The 21,311-nt window shown below is 39.6% G+C and overlaps 1 protein-coding gene across 19 annotated transcripts in view; it reads right to left on the bottom strand.

Annotated features, from left to right (window-relative positions):
* Positions 1-21,311, bottom strand: part of RGS6 (regulator of G protein signaling 6) — a 635,028-nt gene that overhangs the window by 580,712 nt on the left and 33,005 nt on the right. For all 19 annotated transcript variants that reach the window (XM_057299740.2, XM_057299747.2, XM_057299741.1 and 16 more), the window contains exon 2: positions 20,825-20,928. In XM_057299740.2, coding sequence (XP_057155723.1) covers positions 20,825-20,908 — 84 coding nt within the window. In that variant the 5' untranslated portion in view covers positions 20,909-20,928. The remainder of the gene's footprint in view (positions 1-20,824; positions 20,929-21,311) is intronic.

Here is a 21,311-nt window from a genome sequence, read left to right as displayed (position 1 = left end):
TAGAGGTGAAGAAAACACTGGCCCTAATTGTTAGACATCCCCTCACCCTCTTTCTGTAGTTCAATGACATAGAACTTTTACAACAACCCAGAGAAGCCCAGTCTATATATGCCAAAATCAATATTGACCTTCCAGAAAACCATATATATAATAGGAGTTGTAACACAGGTCATGCATTTTGACCTAGGAATTTTTAAATTTGCTATTAATAACAAACCCTAAATAAGTAAATCATGGTACATTATCTACTTAGAATATTATTCAACCTTTAAAACTACGATAGCCAGGTGCAGTGGCTCACAGCTGTAATCCCCGCAATTTGGGAGGCCAAGGTGGGCGGATCATGAGGTCAAGAGATCGAGACCATTCTGGCCAACATAGTGAGACCCCGTCTCTACTAAAAATACAAAAATTAGCTGGGCATGGTGGCGCATGCCTGTAGTCCCAGCTACTCGGGAGGCTGAGGCAGGAGAATCACTTGAACTTAGGAGGCGGCAGTTGCAGTGAGCCGAGATCACACCACTGCACTCCAGCCTGGTGACAGAACGAGACTCCATCTCAAAATTAAAAATAATAAAAATAAATAAATAAAACTATGATAATGATGACATATTATGGCACAGATTAGTGCTTAGGTTATGGTAGAAAAGCACAAAATAGCACATACACTATGATTACTCTCTAGGTTAATGTGTTATGTATACTACTGATACAAATTCAAGGACTGGGAGGAAGAGACCAAAATGTTAACTTCAGTCATATTTGCATGATAGGAATATGAGAGATTTTTTCTCTACTTTATATTTTGATTCTTTCTAAATTGAATTATTACTTTTTAAATGGAAAGCGATTATTTCTGAAGATGAATGGAAAAAAAATTCATTGGCAGAAGGCTCAGCTTTACCAATACCTTACCATGTGAGACACAGAGCTAAAAATGTTTGTTTTCTTGCTTCAAGGTCTCCGTATGAAGAATGAGGCTATAATTATATAAAGCACGTATCTTATATATAGTATTATAAAATATATTTTCTCCTAAATACATCTGATATATTCTATCCCCTTGCCTTGGTTCACGTAGCTCCCATCACCTGGAATCAGTTTTTGGCTCTTTTCCACCAGCCAACTCCTACCCTTTCTTAAAAATACAGTTCAGATGATTTCTCTTCAAATTTCTTCTTCCTCAATAAGCCTTCCTTGTCCACACCAACTTTTTTTTTTTTTTTTTTTTTTGAGACAGGGTCTCACTATATTGCACGGGCTGGTCTCAAACTCCTGGGCTCAAGGGATCCTCCCATCTCAGCCTCCTCAGTAGCTAGGACTACAGATGCAAGCCACCACACCCAGCTCTCACACTAACTCTCTTATGGTTAATTTCTAACAGCTTTAAGTTGTTGTTGTTTTTTTTTTTTAACATAATTCAGTTTCTTCCCCAAAACCACAGGTTTTAGAATACAACAAATCTAGATTCAAATTCTGATAGCACCACTTAATACTAGTTATTTACTCCTTCTGACCCTCAGTTCCCTTATCTGTAATATAGGGTGAATACCACTTACCTAGCAAGCTATTCTGATGATTAAATGGCTCAATATATGTACAGCCCCCACTGCAGTATCTGGTAAATGGTAGGTGGCCAACCAAAGCTTATTTTCCTCCTGAGTTCTGCATCACTCTTGGTCTCCCCAGTTGGACGGTAAAGTTGTCTAGGACAGAGACTGTGTGTCATGCTACTTTTTATTCCCCACACAGTGCTTTGTCAGAAGCAACAGCTCAATAAGTACACTACTTGTTCATTTGATCTTTGCAAAGAGCACTAAGCTTCACGTGGTGATAAACTAGAAATTGTTGTGGATTGAGTTGTGTCTGTCAAAAAGATATTTTGTAGTCCTAAGCCCTGGGACTTGCGTATGTAAGTTCATTTGGAAATTAGGGTCTTTGAGATGTAATTCATTAAGATGAGGTCACAATCAATTGGGGGTATGGGGATGTAGGCCTAAATCCCACAACTAGTGTCCTTATAAGGCCATGTGAAACACAGAGGTAGGCACATGAGGAAGGTGAGGTAGGAAAAAGGCGAAGACCAGGGTGATGCTGCTGCAAGCCAAGGAACACCAAGGATCTCCAGCAGCCACAGAAATCCAGGAAGAAGCAAGAAAGGGGACTTCCCTAAGCCTTCAAATGGAGCGTAGCCCTGCCCAGTCCTTGATTTCAGATTTCTATCCTCCTGAACTGTGACAGAATATATTCCTGTTGTCTTAAGCCATAGTTTGTGGGACTTTGTTACAGCACCTTAGCAAACTAATACAGAAATGTTCAAAAGTGTCATACTGACAGATACAAGCTACCTCCTGTTTTCTAAACCAAAAAGGTCTCTGGAGTCAGGTAAGGTTTCCTCCAGGTAAAGCTTCTTTTCAGGTCCATTTCATATGTAGAGGTATTTGCCTGGATTTATTCCCTCTGTCCAGAGTTTTACATAACTAGGCTGTGGTGAATGTCATTCTGTTACTGTGGTGACTTGAGGCTCCAGTGTCACTAACCCAACCACTTATCCTAGTGACTGGACATCCAGATGCCCAGTCCAGATCCTGGCCATTAGCCCTGAATCCTCCTCTCTCATCTCCATCTAAAACTAATAACAGGTTAATTCCACTTTTTAAATATACTGGAAGTTTCACTTTTCTTCACCTCTGCCACCATCACGCTAGACCACTAAGACACTCAGGATATGTCTTTTCTAAAACATTTTAAGAGCAAACCAAGGCTATAAAAGATGGATCCACCTTCTCTCAAGGCCAATGTTCTGGGGTTCTACTTCTGGCAATGGCTAACTAGATGTTTCAGAAACACCCTCCTGATGAGAGCAACTGGAAATGCTGAAAAACATTTTGTTAAACATGTTTGAGGGCATTGAAAAGCAACCAAGACAGTAAGAGTTTGTGAGGCCATGACCTGAAAGAAGAAAACTAAGAAGATGAGCCCAGCAATTGGAGCTGCTTGTTCTTCTCAAGAGCATTGTCAATTTCTTAAACAAAAGGCATGATCAAGAAGCTGAACAGAGCTTTTGGCAGTGTCATAGAGTTTAAAGGACAAAAATTAGAGGTCAGAGTCCTTCAAGGAGGAGGGGCACCCAGGGTTTTGGTTGGAACCAGAAGGGCTCCCTACAGAGAGTAAAGGAGATCTAGAAATATATCTAGCCCTAAGAAGAACTGAAGTCCAGCTACAAGTAATCTTTGTGTCTGACTTGATTAAGGTAATCCATTCCTATTTTGACTGACATAAAAGAAAAAAATAGTTAAGTTCTCTCAGAAGTAACATAACATTGTCCTAGAGCCGTAAATGACGTCTTCTATATTATTTGTATAATGCCCAGAACTTAATAAAAAATAAACAGAAGGAGGGAGGAGCCAAGATGGCCAAATAGGAACAGCTCCAGTCTACAGCTCCCAGCCTGAGCGACGCAGAAGACGGGTGATTTCTGCATTTCCATCTGAGGTACCGGGTTCATCTCACTAGGGAGTGCCAGACACTGGGCGCAGGTCAGTGGGTGCGCACACCGTGCGTCAGCCGAAGCAGGGCGAGGCATTGCCTCACTCGGGAAGCGCAAGGGGTCAGGGAGTTCCCTTTCCTAGTCAAAGAAAGGGGTGACGGAGGGCACCTGGAAAATCGGGTCACTCCCACCCGAATACTGCGCTTTTCTGACGGGCTTAAAAAACGGCGCACCACGAGATTATATCCCGCACCTGGCTCGGAGGGTCCTACGCCCACGGAGTCTCGCTGATGGCTAGCACAGCAGTCTGAGATCAAACTGCAAGGCGGCAGCGAGGCTGGGGGAGGGGTGCCCGCCATTGCCCAGGCTTGCTTAGGTAAACAAAGCAGCCGGGAAGCTCGAACTGGGTGGAGCCCACCACAGCTCAAGGAGGCCTGCCTGCCTCTGTAGGCTCCACCTATGGGGGCAGGGCACAGACAAAGAAAAAGACAGCAGTAACCTCTGCAGACTTAAATGTCCCTGTCTGACAGCTTTGAAGAGAGCAGTGGTTCTCCCAGCACGCAGCTGGAGATCTGAGAATGGGCAGACTGCCTCCTCAAGTGGGTCCCTGACCCCTGACCCCCGAGCAGCCTAACTGGGAGGCACCCCCGAGCAGCCTAACAGGGAGGCACCCCCCAGCAGGGGCACACTGACACCTCACACGGCCGGGTACTCCAACAGACCTGCAGCTGAGGGTCCTGTCTGTTAGAAGGAAAACTAACAAACAGAAAGGACACCCACACCAAAAACCCATCTGTACATCACCATCATCAAAGACCAAAAGTAGATAAAACCACAAAGATGGGGAAAAAACAGAACAGAAAAACTGGAAACTCTAAAAAGCAGAGCGCCTCTCCTCCTCCAAAGGGAAGCCGTTCCTCACCAGCAACGGAACAAAGCTGGACGGAGAATGACTTTGACGAGTTGAGAGAAGAAGGCTTCAGACGATCAAATTACTCTGAGATACAGGAGGACATTCAAACCAAAGGCAAAGAAGTTGAAAACTTTGAAAAAAATTTAGAAGAATGTATAACTAGAATAACCAATACAGAGAAGTGCTTAAAGGAGCTGATGGAGCTGAAAACCAAGGCTCGAGAACTATGTGAAGAATGCAGAAGCCTCAGGAGCCGATGCGATCAACTGGAAGAAAGGGTATCAGCAATGGAAGATGAAATGAATGAAATGAAGCGAGAAGGGAAATTTAGAGAAAAAAGAATAAAAAGAAATGAGCAAAGCCTCCAAGAAATATGGGACTATGTGAAAAGACCAAATCTACGTCTGATTGGTGTACCTGAAAGTGATGGGGAGAATGGAACCAAGTTGGAAAATACTCTGCAGGATATTATCCAGGAGAACTTCCCCAATCTAGCAAGGCAGGCCAACGTTCAGATTCAGAAAATACAGAGAATGCCACAAAGATACTCCTCGAGAAGAGCAACTCCAAGACACATAATTGTCAGATTCACCAAAGTTGAAATGAAGGAAAAAATGTTAAGGGCAGCCAGAGAGAAAGGTCGGGTTACCCTCAAAGGGAAGCCCATCAGACTAACAGCGGATCTCTCGGCAGAAACCCTACAAGCCAGAAGAGAGTGGGGGCCAATATTCAACATTCTTAAAGAAAAGAATTTTCAACCCAGAATTTCATATCCAGCCAAACTAAGCTTCATAAGTGAAGGAGAAATAAAATACTTTGCAGACAAGCAAATGCTGAGAGATTTTGTCACCACCAGGCCTGCCCTAAAAGAGCTCCTGAAGGAAGTGCTAAACATGGAAAAGAACAACCGGTACCAGCCGCTGCAAAATCATGCCAAAATGTAAAGACCATCGAGACTAGGAAGAAACTGCATCAACTAACAAGCAAAATCACCAGCTAACATCATAATGACAGGATCAAATTCACACATAACAATATTAACTTTAAATGTAAATGGACTAAATGCTCCAATTAAAAGACACAGACTGGCAAATTGGATAAAGAGTCAAGATCCATCAGTGTGCTGTATTCAGGAAATCCATCTCATGTGCAGAGACACACATAGGCTCAAAATAAAAGGATGGAGGAAGATCTACCAAGCAAATGGAAAACAAAAAAAGGCAGGGGTTGCAATCCTAGTCTCAGATAAAACAGACTTTAAACCAACAAAGATCAAAAGAGACAAAGAAGGCCATTACATAATGGTAAAGGGATCAATTCAACAAGAAGAGCTAACTATCCTAAATATATATGCACCCAATACAGGAGCACCCAGATTCATAAAGCAAGTCCTGAGTGACCTACAAAGGGGCTTAGACTCCCACACATTAATAATGGGAGACTTTAACACCCCACTGTCAACATTAGACAGATCAACGAGATAGAAAGTCCACAAGGATACCCAGGAATTGAACTCAGCTCTGCACCAAGCAGACCTAATAGACATCTACAGAACTCTCTGACCCAAAGCAATGGAATATACATTTTTTTCAGCACATCACACCTATTCCAAAATTGACCACATACTTGGAAGTAAAGCTCTCTTCAGCAAATGTAAAAAAACAGAAATTATAACAAACTATCTCTCAGATCACAGTGCAATCAAACTAGAACTCAGGATTAAGAATCTCACTCAAATCCACTCAACTACATGGAAACTGAACAACCTGCTCCTGAATGACTACTGGGTACATAATGAAATGAAGGCAGAAATAAAGATGTTCTTTCAAACCAATGAGAACAAAGACACAACATACCAGAATCTCTGGGACGCATTCAAAGCAATGTGTAGAGGAAAATTTATAGCACTAAATGCCCACAAGAGAAAGCAGGAAAGATCCAAAATTGACACCCTAACATCACAATTAAAAGAACTAGAAAAGCAAGAGCAAACACATTCAAAAGCTAGCAGAAGGCAAGAAATAACTAAAATCAGAGCAGAAATGAGGGAAATAGAGACACAAAAAACCCTTCAAAAAATTAATGAATCCAGGAGCTGGTTTTTTGAAAGGATCAACAAAATTGATAGACTGCTACCAAGACTAATAAAGAAAAAAAGAGAGAAGAATCAAATAGATGTAATAAAAAATGATAAAGGGGATATCATCACCAATCCCACAGAAATACAAACTACCATCAGAGAATACTACAAACACCTCTACGCAAATAAACTAGAAAATCTAGAAGAAATGGATAAATTCCTCGACACATACACTCTCCCAAGACTAAACCAGGAAGAAGTTGAATCTCTGAATAGACCAATAACAGGATCTGAAATTGTGGCAATAATCAATAGCTTACCAACCAAAAAGAGTCCAGGACCAGATGGATTCACAGCCAAATTCTACCAGAGGTACAAGGAGGAGCTGGTACCATTCCTTCTGAAACTATTCCAATCAATAGAAAAAGAAGGAATCCTCCCTAACTCATTTTATGAGGCCAGCATCATCCTGATACCAAAGCCGGGCAGAGACACAACATAAAAAGAGAATATTAGACCAATATCCTTGATGAACACTGATGCAAAAATCCTCAATAAAATACTGGCAAACCGAATCCAGCAGCACATCAAAAAGCTTATCCACCATGATCAAGTGGGCTTCATCCCTGGGATGCAAGGCTGGTTCAATATACGCAAATCAATAAATGTAATCCAGCATATAAACAGAACCAAAGACAAAAACCACATGATTATCTCAATAGATGCAGAAAAGGCCTTTGACAAAATTCAACAACGCTTCATGCTAAAAACTCTCAATAAATTAGGTATTGATGGGACGTATTTCAAAATAATAAGAGCTATCTATGACAAACCCACAGCCAATATCATACTGAATGGGCAAAAACTGGAAGCATTCCCTTTGAAAACTGGCACAAGACAGGGATGCCCTCTCTCACCACTCCTATTCAACATAGTGTTGGAAGTTCTGGCCAGGGCAATTAGGCAGGAGAAGGAAATAAAGGGTATTCAATTAGGAAAAGAGGAAGTCAAATTGTCCCTGTTTGCAGATGACATGATTGTATATCTAGAAAACCCCATTGTCTTATCCCAAAATCTCCTTAAGCTGATAAGCAACTTCAGCAAAGTCTCAGGATACAAAATCAATATGCAAAAATCACAAGTATTCTTATACACCAACAACAGACAAACAGAGAACCAAATCATGAGTGAACTCCCATTCACAATTGCTTCAAAGAGAATTAAATACCTAGGAATCCAACTTACAAGGGATGTGAAGGACCTCTTCAAGGAGAACTACAAACCACTGCTCAACAAAATAAAAGAGGATAAAAACAAATGGAAGAACATTCCATGCTCATGGGTAGGAAGAATCAATATTGTGAAAATGGCCATACTGCCCAAGGTAATTTACAGATTCAATGCCATCCCCATCAAGCTACCAATGCCTTTCTTCACAGAATTGGAAAAAACTACTTTAAAGTTCATATGGAACCAAAAAAGAGCCCGCATTGCCAAGTCAATCCTAAGCCAAAAGAACAAAGCTGGAGGCATCACACTACCTGACTTCAAACTATACTACAAGGCTACAGTAACCAAAACAGCATGGTACTGGTACCAAAACAGAGATATAGATCAATGGAACAGAACAGAGCCCTCAGAAATAACGCCACATATCTACAACTATCTGATCTTTGACAAACCTGACAAAAACAAGCAATGGAGAAAGGATTCCCTATTTAATAAATGGTGCTGGGAAAACTGGCTAGCCATATGTAGAAAGCTGAAACTGGATCCCTTCCTTACACCTTATACAAAAATCAATTCAAGATGGATTAAAGACTTAAACGTTAGACCTAAAACCATAAAAACCCTAGAAGAAAACCTAGGCATTACCATTCAGGACATAGGCATGGGCAAAGACTTCATGTCTAAAACACCAAAAGCAATGGCATCAAAAGACAAAATTGACAAATGGGATCTAATTAAACTAAAGAGCTTCTGCACAGCAAAAGAAACTACCATCAGAGTGAACAGGCAACCTACAACATGGGAGAAAATTTTCGCAACCTACTCATCTGACAAAGGGCTAATATCCAGAATCTACAATGAACTCAAATTTACAAGAAAAAAACAAACAACCCCATCAAAAAGTGGGCGAAGGACATGAACAGACACTTCTCAAAAGAAGACATTTATGCAGCCAAAAAACACATGAAAAAATGCTCATGATCACTGGCCATCAGAGAAATGCAAATCAAAACCACAATGAGATACCATCTCACACCAGTTAGAATGGCAATCATTAAAAAGTCAGGAAACAACAGGTGCTGGAGAGGATGTGGAGAAATAGGAACACTTTTACACTGTTGGTGGGACTGTAAACTAGTTCAACCATTGTGGAAGTCAGTGTGGCGATTCCTCAGGGATCTAGAACTAGAAATACCATTTGACCCAGCCATCCCATTACTGGGTATATACTCAAAGGACTATAAATCATGCTGCTATAAAGACACATGCACATGTATGTTTATTGCGGCATTATTCAGAAGAGCAAAGACTTGGAACCAACTCAAATGTCCAACAATGATAGACCGGATTAAGAAAATGTGGCACATATACACCATGGACTACTATGCAGCCATAAAAAAGGATGAGTTCACACCCTTTGTAGGGACATGGATGAAATTGGAAATCATCATTCTCAGTAAACTATCGCAAGAACAAAACACCAAACACCGCATATTCTCACTCATAGGTGGGAATTGAACAATGAGATCACATGGACACAGGAAGGGGAACATCACACTCTGGGGACTGTTGTGGGGTGGGGGGAGGGGGGAGGGATAGCATTGGGAGATATACCTAATGCTAGATGATGAGTTAGTGGGTGCAGCGCACCAGCATGGCACATGTATACATACGTAACTAACCTGCACAATGTGCACATGTACCCTAAAACTTAAAGTATAATAATTAAAAAAAATAAAAAATAAAATAAATAAATAAATAAAAACAACAAAAAAAAAAAAAGAAAGAAAAGGTTAGTAGAAACAGTCCAGCAAGTGATAAAGACTTTAAAGTATCAGATATGGACTTTGAAACAATTATGATTAATATGTTTAGGAATTAAATGACAAAATAGAGAAGTTTAGCAGAAAACTAGAAACTATAAAAAGAAAATTAAATGAAAATTTTAGAACTTAAAAAATCAATAACTAAGGTTACAAATTCAATGGGATGACTTTAACCACAGATTATCTAATATATTGAAGAGAGAATTAGTGAACTGGAGGATAAGTCGGTAGAAAATATCCATGTTGAAGCACAAAATGACAAAGGAATAAAAAATACAGAAAAGAGCATAAGAAACACATGAAATCTAGAGGAAAAAGGTCCTAACATATGAACACAATCCCAAGAAGAGAGAAATGAGAAAACTAGGCATAAACAATATTTGAAAAGTTAATGGTTAAGAATTCCCAAGCACAGCCGGGCATGGTGGCTCATGCCTATAATCCCAGCACTTTGGGAGGCTGAGGTGGGAGGATCACGAGGTCAAGAGATCGAGACCATCCTGGTCAACATGGTGAAACCCCGACTGTACTAAAAATACAAAAATTATTTGGGCGTGGTGGCATGCACCTCTAGTCCCAGCTACTCGGGAGGTTGGGGCAGGAGAATCACTTGATTCCAGGAGGTGGCAGCTGCAGTGAGCCAAGGTTGCACCATTGCACTCCAGCCTGGGTGACAGAGCAAGACTCCATCAAAAAAAAAAAAAGAATCCCCAAGCACCAATCAAATAAAAAGTCTCATAAGCTCTAAGGAGAATAAATTAAAAAGAAAATCACACCTTATAATAAAACTGCTAAAACCAAAGTGAAATAAATCTTAAAAGCAGCCAAAGGAAAAAACAGATTACATTCGAAGGAGGAATAATCAAACTTAAGCCAACTGCCCAACAGAAACAATGAAAGCCAAGAGACAATGACAGTTATGATAAATAAAATAACCGACAATCTAGAATTCTAAATCTAGAAAAAACACCCTTCACAAAATGAAGATGAAACAAAGACTTTCTTTTTGTCTTTGAAACCATGCCTCACTCTGTTGCCCAGGCTAGAGTGTGGTGGCACAATCATGGCCCACTGCAGCCTTGACCTCCCAGGCTCAAGTGATTCCCCCACCTCCACCTCCTGAGTAGCTGGGACTACAGGCATGTACTAACATGCACAGCTAATTTTTTTTTATTTTCTTTCTTTCTTTTTGTAGAGATGTTGTCTCCCTATGTTACCCAGACTGGCCTCAAACTCTTGGGCCAAGTGATCTTCCTGCCTCGGCCTCCCAAGTGCTGGGATTACAGGCGTAAGCCAACGTGCCTGGCCCAAAGATATTTTAGACAAACAAGAACTGAGAGAATTTATCTTCAGCAGACCTGCACTAAAGAAAATACTAAAAATTATTTCAGCTGTAAGCACAGAGATGCAGAAAATAATAAAGAGCAATGGAAAAAATCACTTTTGAGTAAACCTACATAACCATCATATTTAACAAATAAGACATTTTATTTTAAAAAATGAAAAAATCTTGTAGGGTTTTAAAAATAAAGAATATTCTCCCTAACCATATCCTAGAATGTCAGTAGCCATCTCACTTTCAAGACAATTATTAGGTTGACCAGAACAGAAATCCAGTAAACTAACTATGAGATCATTCCAAATGTGAATCCTATCCCCCTAAAATTCGTTTCCTTTCAATGGATATTTGATTTCTTTCCAAACTTTGGATATTATTTACCAGAAAGATATCACTATTCTTTTGGAGTGGGTGTATGTCTATATCTATTTATATGTCTTTGCATATTCTTTCCCTTATTGAAATAAGTTTTTAGAATAGAGAATGCTGATCAAAAAAATGTGTCCATTTTCTGTTTTGATCTGTACTGGCAAACTAACAGAACTTTTAAAAGTAATCCTTCTATCCTCCAATTATTTTAAAATGTATTTATTTTTTCTTTCACAGGTATCTATTCGCTTTTATTTTTTTTCTTCAAAATCCTGCCAATAGGGAATTTACAGCCATTCAGGTTCTCCACAGTGTAAGAATACTGCAAAGGAGTGTCAATAACAAGAGTGATCAACTGCCTGCCAAAATGAAAAATCTTAGACTCCTTGAAATGAAATGAGGGGGAGAAATTGGAAAGATTAAATGAAGACTTAAACACACCAAAGGCTTTTCAAATTAGAAAGTTATACTCATCAAAATGCATCATATGAAACCACACTGAGCTATTCCCCACACTAAAAATACCATCCCTTTCATCTGTGGACACTGATATCACTGGTCTGGGACTTGCCTGCATGCCTGTCTCCTGCCAACCAAGATAATGTGATGGGGGAGCTTTTCTTCCAGCAAGTCTAATCCTGGGGGAAAAGGAAAACAGAACAGTTTTTTCCTAAGGCAATAAAAAAAGCTTCAAAAAATTTAATGAAAGGAATCTTAAAATGTAGACTGAACAATTAAATTAGTTACCCTGAACACTTTCTGAAGTTAGTCCTTGAGACAGAGTCTCACTCTGTCACCCAGGCTGGAGTGCGGTAGCACCATCTCTGCTCACTGTAGCTTCTGCCTCCCAGGCTCAAGTGATTCTCCTGCCTCAGCCTCCCAAGTAGCTGGGATTACAGGCGTGTGCCACCATGTCTGGCCAATTTTTGTATTTTTAGTAGAGACAGGGTTTTGCCATGTTGGCCAAGCTGATCTCGGACTCCTGATCTCAGGTGATCTGCCTGCCTTGGCCTTCCAAAGTGCTGGGATTACAGGCATGAGCCACTGCATGTGGCCAGGAATTTTATTTAATGTTAAAAAAAAAAAAAAAAGTGAAAAAAAACAAGCCCTAAGTGCTGAAGACCAAAAGCCATTTGTTTTAAACATTCTGACTTACCTGTTTTTAAAGTTTTGGCTCGGTTCACTTTTTAAAGAAAATTAAAAATAAAGTAAAGGAGGCTATGAAGTAGTAAAATAATAAAATGTAGGTTTCTCTATTTTAGATTACAAAAGACCTAGAATGTTAGATCTAAAAAAATGCTTTAGAGATCACCCAGCATAGCTAACCCCTTACTTCACAAATTAAAGAACTAGACTTAACAAAAAGTAGGAACAACTTATGCATGGCCATAAGTGAGCTAGTGGAGTGGGGCAGCCAGAACAAATACCCAGATATCCTGGTCCATTTACAGACTCTGTCTTGGGTTCTCTCAATTTATCTACATACAGAGAAGAGCGGGGCAGGCAATCCAGTTCTACAGCTATTTGCTTCAAAAGTTTATCCCAGGAGACTTTCTGAGAATCACAGATATAGCCTAGGGAAAAGACTCCTCATTCCTCCTCATTATTCTCAAATTCTCCCTATGTCTTCTCAGCCCCCAAATTCTGTTGCCTGAACCTCCTAAACATCTCTCAAACACATCCTCCCATCTGTATTACCACTGCCACTGATTTGGGCATCATTTTTCCTCACCTGGATTCCTGTTCAATCTCTAAACTGTCCTCCTACCTCCAATCCTACCACTTCTCCAACACTCTCCCTCCACACCGAACCCTTCCACATCGATCACCCATTGACCTCCACACTGAAACTTCTCCACATTGACTTCCCCATTTCAGATCCCATCCTCCACTTTGAACAAATGACTCCCCTGCTTCAAACCCTTTCATGAAGAATTCCCTTATCAAGAAACGCAGAGTCTCAATCGCTTCCCTTTGCTTGTGGGATAATACCTGCATTCGTTAGGGTCTTATTGGTAAACAGATGATATACATAGGACAATTTAAGGAAAATGTATTTCCAAAAGGACCAAGTTTAAAGGAGTTCTAGGGTACAGGGAAATTATAAAAAAAAAACACTCAGAAACCCCTGGCTAGTAGAAGTAGAGCTGTGTGGTAGATGGCTTCCAAAATGGCCCACAAAGATTTTCTGAATTCTGGATCTTGGTATTCACATCTTTGTGTAAATCCCTCACCTTGAGTGAGGGGTGGACCTAGTGACTTCTTACTATCAAAAGGGATGGGATAATATGTCCAAAATTGGGCTGGGGGAGGGATAGCATTAGGAGAAATACCTAATGTAAATGACAAGTTGATGGGTACAGCAAAACAACATGGCACATGTATACCTATGTAACAAACCTGCACGTTGTGCACATGTACCCTAGAACTTAAAGTATAATAAAGAAAAAAATGTCCAAAATTAGGTTATAAAACACTAAGACTACTACCACCCATCTTCCTTCTCTGCCTGTTGTCACTCTGATAAAAAAAAAAAAAAAAAAGAACTGCCATATTATGAGCTGCAATATGGAGAGACACGTGTCATAAATAACTAAGAATGGCCTCTGGCAAACAGCCAACGAAGAACTGAGTCCACCATTCCAACAGCCCCTAAGGAACTGAATCCAGCCAACAGTCACACAAGTAAGTTTGGGAGTAGACTTTTCCCCAGCTGAGACTTCAGACGAAACCATAATCCGAGTCAACATCTTGATCACAGCCTTTTAAAAAGACACTGTGCTGGAGAACTCACGGAATCTGCACTTGGATTACTAACCCACAGAAATTGTGACATAATAAATGTTTTCAAGCCATTGAGTTTTGAGATAATTCGTTACACAGCAAGAGATAACAAATACAAACTGGAACCACCCCAAGGCCCAAAAGGATGAGTAGATGAAAAGGATGTCCGGACCCAGAAGAGGAAAGTAGTCGGCAAAGGCCCAAAAGGATGAGTAGACAGAAAGGATGTCCAGACCCAGAAGAGGAAAGTAGTCTGCCTTGAGAGAATCAGCAAACTTCAGTAGACGGATATGGCCAGTGCAAGGTTTTGCAGAGTGAGACCCAGGAGAAGAAATTCTCTGACATTGCTCTTCTCCTTCCCTCCCATCTCTTTCCAGACTTTTACTAACCAAACCCAACTGAAACCCAGAGGTCACAGGAGCCCTGTAAATGTAGTCCTCACAGCTCAGCCTCTGGGGCAGACAGCAGCATGCAAAGGAGTTGAACATGGGTGTGGAGGCCCAAAGGGAAGATACTTTTACAATGTCTAAACTCCTTGGCATGGTACATAAGGTCTTTTGTGATCTGGCCCTAATCCATCTATCTAGCTTTATTCCTCAACCTTTCATCACAGAAACCTAGCTTCATATCAACCACTTAAAGTCTCCTGAACTCGGTATACGACATCACAAATCTGCTCTTTTACAGGTGCTAGTCCTGCCTCCTACACCTTCTCTCTCCTCCTCCATCTGGTTAATTCCTAGTCATCTTTCAAGAATCGAAGCAGGTGCCAAATCCTCTGGATGTCTTCTACATCATCATCCCCTCTCCTGGGATGGACTACATGACCCCTCTACCTCCTCTCATACCCCTCAGTTGCTTCTACCAACACTGTAATTGTCTAGTTCCCCATCTATCCCCAGCTGGCCTGTGGGCTCATTCAGGGCTCAGTTCTCATCTTGCATTCCTAGCATTTAATAGTGTCTGGCACACAAATGACACTCAATACGTATTTCCTGATTCGACAGTTTCTAATCCTCATCATGCCTTAGTCACCAGGACCTGCAGGTCCCCAGACTCTCAATTGTGCTGGCTTCTACCACTGCCCTCTATGAATTCCAAACCACACTCTATCCCTAGCTTCCTCCATAGCATCGGATTCTTCCAGGCTAGATCTTTCCCTTCTTGCTGCATACCACAGCCAATGTAACTAAAATAGTGTGACATTTACTTTCTGGATGTATGCCTAAACCAACTACTGCCCAGGACTTCAAGGGCCCTAAATCATTAGGAAGAGTGACCTTGGGGTATCAGAGCAACATAAAGGCTAGACTCAAATTCCAGCAGAAAAGGAGTCAATAACTAGAAATGAATAGGTGAAGGAAGCCATCAGTGACGAGGCTAGGCAACTAACCTGTTGATATACAAGAACATTGGCCTTTTTTGTCTTCCTCTAAAACTCCTATTTCATCTATGACACTATATACTACTGGCAATGTACAGTGTTGCTACTTAAACACCACTTGTTATCTATATAGCATATAATTAATACTACAAAATGATAATTTTATAAATGTCTTAAATGTTATTAGCAAGCCAAAGAAACAGGTTGCCACCAAGATGTCATCTAAATTCCACTGTTGAATATTAAATAATTACAATTAAAGCTTTTTCTTCTAATGCCTGACTTAACTGGGCTTTATCTCAATCCAATTTAGATTACCTAGAACTATCTAAAATATTTCTTCAAAAGCTCAAAAGACCTTTAAACGTGCGTATAGTCTCACAACATTGTTTTGATATCAGGGAAGTGTACTAATTTACGAAAGATCAAAAAGTTATAGAATGGAACTTTGAAATCATTGCAGAAAGGTATTTGTACATTTTTAGACCAATTTCCTCCCTTTACAGAAGGGGAAATGAGGCCAAAGTATTATATTTTATTTATTAAGCTAATGGTGAGTGCATATAATTCATTTTTTAATTCTTCTTTCTACTTTACATGGACACTGAATATATTCTTTTTGTGTTAGAAGTATCTCACAATTGAAAAGGAAGGAGGAAAAGAATGAAGAAGGTAGAAAACAAAACAAGAAGTAGAATCAGGAAAATGAAGTTCTCCACACAAAGCTGGGACCAGACAGGCAGAGCCTCCAGCTTTCGGATGTAGAAGACATCCAGAGTGTGACATCTGCCATGCCTCCATCCTTCTGGATGTAGAAGACATCCGGAGTGTGATGTCTTCCATGCCTCCTGACCCAAACAAATCAAATTACCAGTCTAGTTAGGAGAACTTTGTCAAGAGGCATTGTTAACACCAAAGATCCAAACAAAATCAGAAAGCAACCTACTCTTACTCAAAAGCAATCTTACCTATAAAAGAGGTAAACATTTTAGAAAATCTTTACCGAAGAAGCAAAAGCACCAATGAGTAGAATGAAACTTTAGCATTAAAAATGTGAGACATTCCATCAATGATATACTGGATTAAGAAAATGTGGCACATATACACCATGGAATATTACGCAGCCATAAAAACGGATGAGTTCATGTCCTTTGTAGGGACATGGATGAAGCTGGAAACCATCATTCTCAGCAAACTATTGCAAGAACAAAAAACCAAACACTGCATCTTCTCACTCACAGGTGGGAATTGAACAATGAGAACACTTGGACACAGGAAGGGGAACATCACACACTGGGGCCTGTCGTGGGGTGGCAGGAGTGGGGAGGGAAAGCATTAGGAGACATGCCTAATGTAAATGAGAGTTAATGGGTGCAGCACACCAACATGGCACATGTATACATATGTAACAAACCTGCACGTTGTGCACATGTACCCTAGAACTTAAAGTATTTTTAAAAAATCAATAAAAAAGTGAGACATTAATCCAAGTCAACTCTCCCAGAAGAAACATCAAAGTCAAAGATCTGCCACATATTATTTTCATTAATTTAATGTGCCCCGTGGCTACTCAGCTCCAACAATGTGGTAACAGTAGTCTGTGGTTGATAACATGGTAGTCGCATAGGGTGCTAGAAAGGCAACTGATTGGAGTGGCCAGGCTCCCTGGACACCATTATGGCTTCCATGGGAAAGTGCTGAGGAGCCTTAATCAAGTTACTCACCCTCTCTATACTTTTAGTTCTTTCATCTATAAAATAAGACTAGAAAATATCTAAGGAAAAGCTACTAAAATCCCTATGACAAGAGCTTGGTTCTTCTACGTTTTGAGAGATCTACAAATAATTATGAAATCAAAAATCTAATTCAAAACACCAACTCTCTCATTACTTTGCAACACATACTATGTCTGGATATTGTAAAAGACTAAGTAAGTGCTTTTCAAACTTAGTTGGGCATCAGATTTTCCTGAGAACATCTTGAAACTCAGATTCCTAGGACCCAGCTCAGACCTATTAAATAGAAATACCTTGTGGAGGGGGTCCTTTGAGGATTAACATTTTTATAAAGCACCCTAAATGATGTGATGTATAGCTAGGTTCAAATATCATCATTACACTGGGCAATTCAGTAACTCAGGATCTTAAGGATACAGGAATATAAAAAAGGTTAACAGGTCTGGGTGTCTTCATGAATAATTAAGGTTTTCTTTTAAATAGATCTTTAATGTGACCAATACATTTTTCATACACACCTCCAATCCAAACTATGAATATGAGGGACGAAAAACTAAATTAGAAAGTCTGTTCAAGTCAATAAATAAGTCATGCCTTGGGAAAGTACAACTTCTCACAGTTAATGACATGAAAACATGAAAAGGAAATGAAGAGTGTTCTGAAAAGTGTGGGCTTTAAAAACCCACCCATCATTACTCATATGTCAGGAGGGTACCATCCTAAATGTCATTTAAAAGTCACAACAACATTATGGACATAATCATCCACTTATTACTCAAAAGTTTACCCAAAAGCTTCATTTCTCTAGATTTGGCTTTTTAAATGTCAGCATCTGAATCAACACAATGCAGTCCAAGCAAAAATTTCACACTGAAAGTGTCTGACAACAAGAGAAAAAAAACAACAACAACAAACAAGAGAAAGAAAACAAAAATGAAAGCCCAATTTTTTAAATGTAAATTGTAGTCGTGGGTATCTAAGGAAAGGTTTGGGTTTATGGCTATGACTTTGAATAATTGATTACACAAAAGGACTTCCAAAGAAAATGCTTTGAATTGTCATTGGCTTCACAATCCAACCCTTACTGATGATACCTTGAGGATAATGTCCTACAGCAAGTAAGTTCTTGGTTGTAGCCAAAAGGCAGCCTACAGCATCAGGAGTAGAAAACTATACGAAAATCCCATAGTTCAAGTACAACCATGGTTTAAGTCAGTCAGGTTAACTAGGTTTAAAATGGTGTCAGGGCCTGAGCTCACACTGTGCAATAAGTGTGTCTTCTTTCTAACAGACTGAACCAATTCAATGTCCCTTTTATGGTAATTAATATAGCAAATAAACATGAACATATATATATATATACTCTTTACACAAGTTTGTCACACGAAAGTAAGATATAGTTTCATTACTAGTTGTCATTTCTCTAAAGAACTACAGCAATTGACATGTTAGTTACTAAATTAAACCAGAAAAGAGCCCCTTACTGCCACCAAAAAGTAAAAACCAAGTTCTCATAACCCTGCAGGAAGTTTTTTTTTTCATGTAAACATAATACAAACATTCTAGTAGAAAGGTGGTTGGGTTACATGACCTTTGCATTTCTTATTCTTTAATAATCCATGAATTTGCAATCCTCTGAAGAATATAAAAATATTTTTGTTTTCCTGTGTCTTAAAAAAAACTCACTGTATAAATTTGCTCTAGACAACTTATTAACAGCACCAACATTTAGAGATTTTATCATTTATTTTCTCTCCAAGTGTCACTGACTCTACAAGACCTAAACATGAAAAGAAAAAGAGATATTCATTACGGACCACATTGTGGTCTAAGTAGGATATAACATGCCTCATTTGATTTATCTAAAGTGATCTTCACAATTACCTTCCTCCCACATTTTTTTTTCTTTTTACAGATGAAAAAATTGTGGCTCATGGAAGTTAAAGAACTAACTTACAGTCACACTGCTAAAGAGTGGTAAAGTTGGAATTTTAACCTAAGTCTCACTCCAAAGCCCATGTTCCTACCAGCCTGGCACGGGGTCTCCCAGTTTGGGGGTGGGTTAAGAATGTAACAATGACTCAATGTCTATTATTCTGTATGTTTCACTAATTGCTGAGTCCCATTAACCTATTTTTTTCTTTACCGCAATTTAATAAGCATCATTCTTAGAGATGGGTTATCTAGACATTCTCTTGCAAAGCAAAGAATTACAGAATCTTACACTCAAAGCAAGAATAATTTGAGAACTCTATTTTTACAAGGAAAAGAGAAAAATTCACCATATTGATCATCCAGGAATATCTAGTTCCACATTGCCCATATAAGTAATACACAGAGCCTCTCAGAATGCACAGAACTGAGTAGAAACTCAAGTAGTTAGTGAAATGAACATTAACTTATTTTCTTATTAACATACAAGAGAGTTAGTTTAAATTTTCACAAACATGCAAACATCAAAAAGGTGTACAATAAGAAGCAATTATGTCAAATTCAGCATGTACTAAAATAAACTTATGTGCCATTTTCTTTCTTTAAAATGTATTCTTTTTCCAAATATCCCAATTTGAATTAATAGCACCAATGATTTTCATTTACCCAACGTCAAAAACCCAGTCATCTTTGACCCTCTACTTGCCGCCTATATTCCTTCAGTTTCCAAGTCATTTTTAACCCAGACTTTAATTCCTCTTATCAGTTTCTCTTAATTCTGAAGGTGATTTCACAGGCTGGATTAGTGGCTCTCCCTTCCCTCCTTACCTTTCACACAGACACAGAAATCTCTCTCCTAGAGCCTTCGCTCTATCTTGATAACAATCCATTCGGCACAATGGGACAACAGTCATAATCCCAAAGAGATCTCAATCTTGCAACTCTTGGCACAGAAGTTTTTCTTGATTAAATTGTCTAATTCAACACTAACATCTGGCTCCAGCCAGCCTCTCTTCCCAAAATCCTATCTCCATTTACTCCTTGTAATGCATCCTATGTCCAAGCTAACCAGTGCCGGTTGCTGTTAATTTCCTTAGCTCTGTGCCCTTGCTGAAACATCTCATCGCCTGGTATGTTCTTCCTCTCTGCTTTCCACATAAAGCAATCCTGCACATATTTTAAAACTGAGTTCAAAGACCACTCTTCCACAAGCCCATTCTCACCTCTGAGGCTGGGAGAACTGGCCTCCTCCTCTGAAATTATGTAACACTCTACTTACACATCTATTTTGGAAATTAACATTTAGACTCTATAACAGTTATTTGTGTACATCTTATGTCTCCTACCAACTGTAAGCATCTCATACAAATATACCTCTGTATCTCCCACAGTATTCAGCCCAGATTTTGTACATACTACGAGTCTGAAGAACTTTCAGTTCATACATCTTACACTAAGGCCTTTCCACTGAAGGAGAATGTGTCTTCCCATCTGCATTGCTTAGGCAACCTTTGGGTTTAAAGAAAACTAAATGGCATAATATTTTTCAAGTGTTAAATACCAAGTGCTCAAGTATGAACTTCCTTGAATTTTAGAACTAGAGAACCAGAGGATGTGAGAAGAAAATATGCATTTATCAGTAAGGCAGTTTAGGCAGAAAACATTTGTCTTTTTATCAGCCCTACACAGAATACAACAGTCCACACGGACAGCATGCACGGCACTTGACCAGGCACCTTACTTTGCAGTAGACGATCATGTTTGGAGAACTCTCCTCTGGGTCAGCAACCCCCACTGCTCTTTGATCCCCGGATCCTTGAGCCATCCTGAGTGTCTTCACTCACACTGCAAAAATAAATGAATAAACCATTAAGTCACGAAGGAATTATATAAAGAGGGCTTTGAAATGCAAAGAATTAAGTAACTTTTGGCAGACGCCATGAACACAAAACATGATATTACATGATACATTTTTTAAAGTTAGGGGATGATTGTAGTCTTACTTACTATCCACAAATATTCTTCTAATCCCCAAACAACATGTTATTGAATTTCAGCTCAGAATCGCACACCCCAGGAGTGAATATACAGCAGTGTTTTTTTTGTTTTTGTTTTTTTTGAGACAGAGTTTCGCTCTTATTGCCCAGGCTAGAGTGCAATGACGCGATCTCAGCTCTCTGAAACCTCCGCCTCCCGGGTTTAAGTGATTCTCCTGCCTCAGCCTCCCG

Source organism: Pan paniscus, chromosome 15 (assembly GCF_029289425.2).
Source record: "Pan paniscus chromosome 15, NHGRI_mPanPan1-v2.0_pri, whole genome shotgun sequence".
Lineage (NCBI taxonomy): Eukaryota > Metazoa > Chordata > Mammalia > Primates > Hominidae > Pan > Pan paniscus.
Note: the sequence above shows the minus strand (reverse complement) of the source record. Positions and strands in the feature narration are given on the sequence as shown.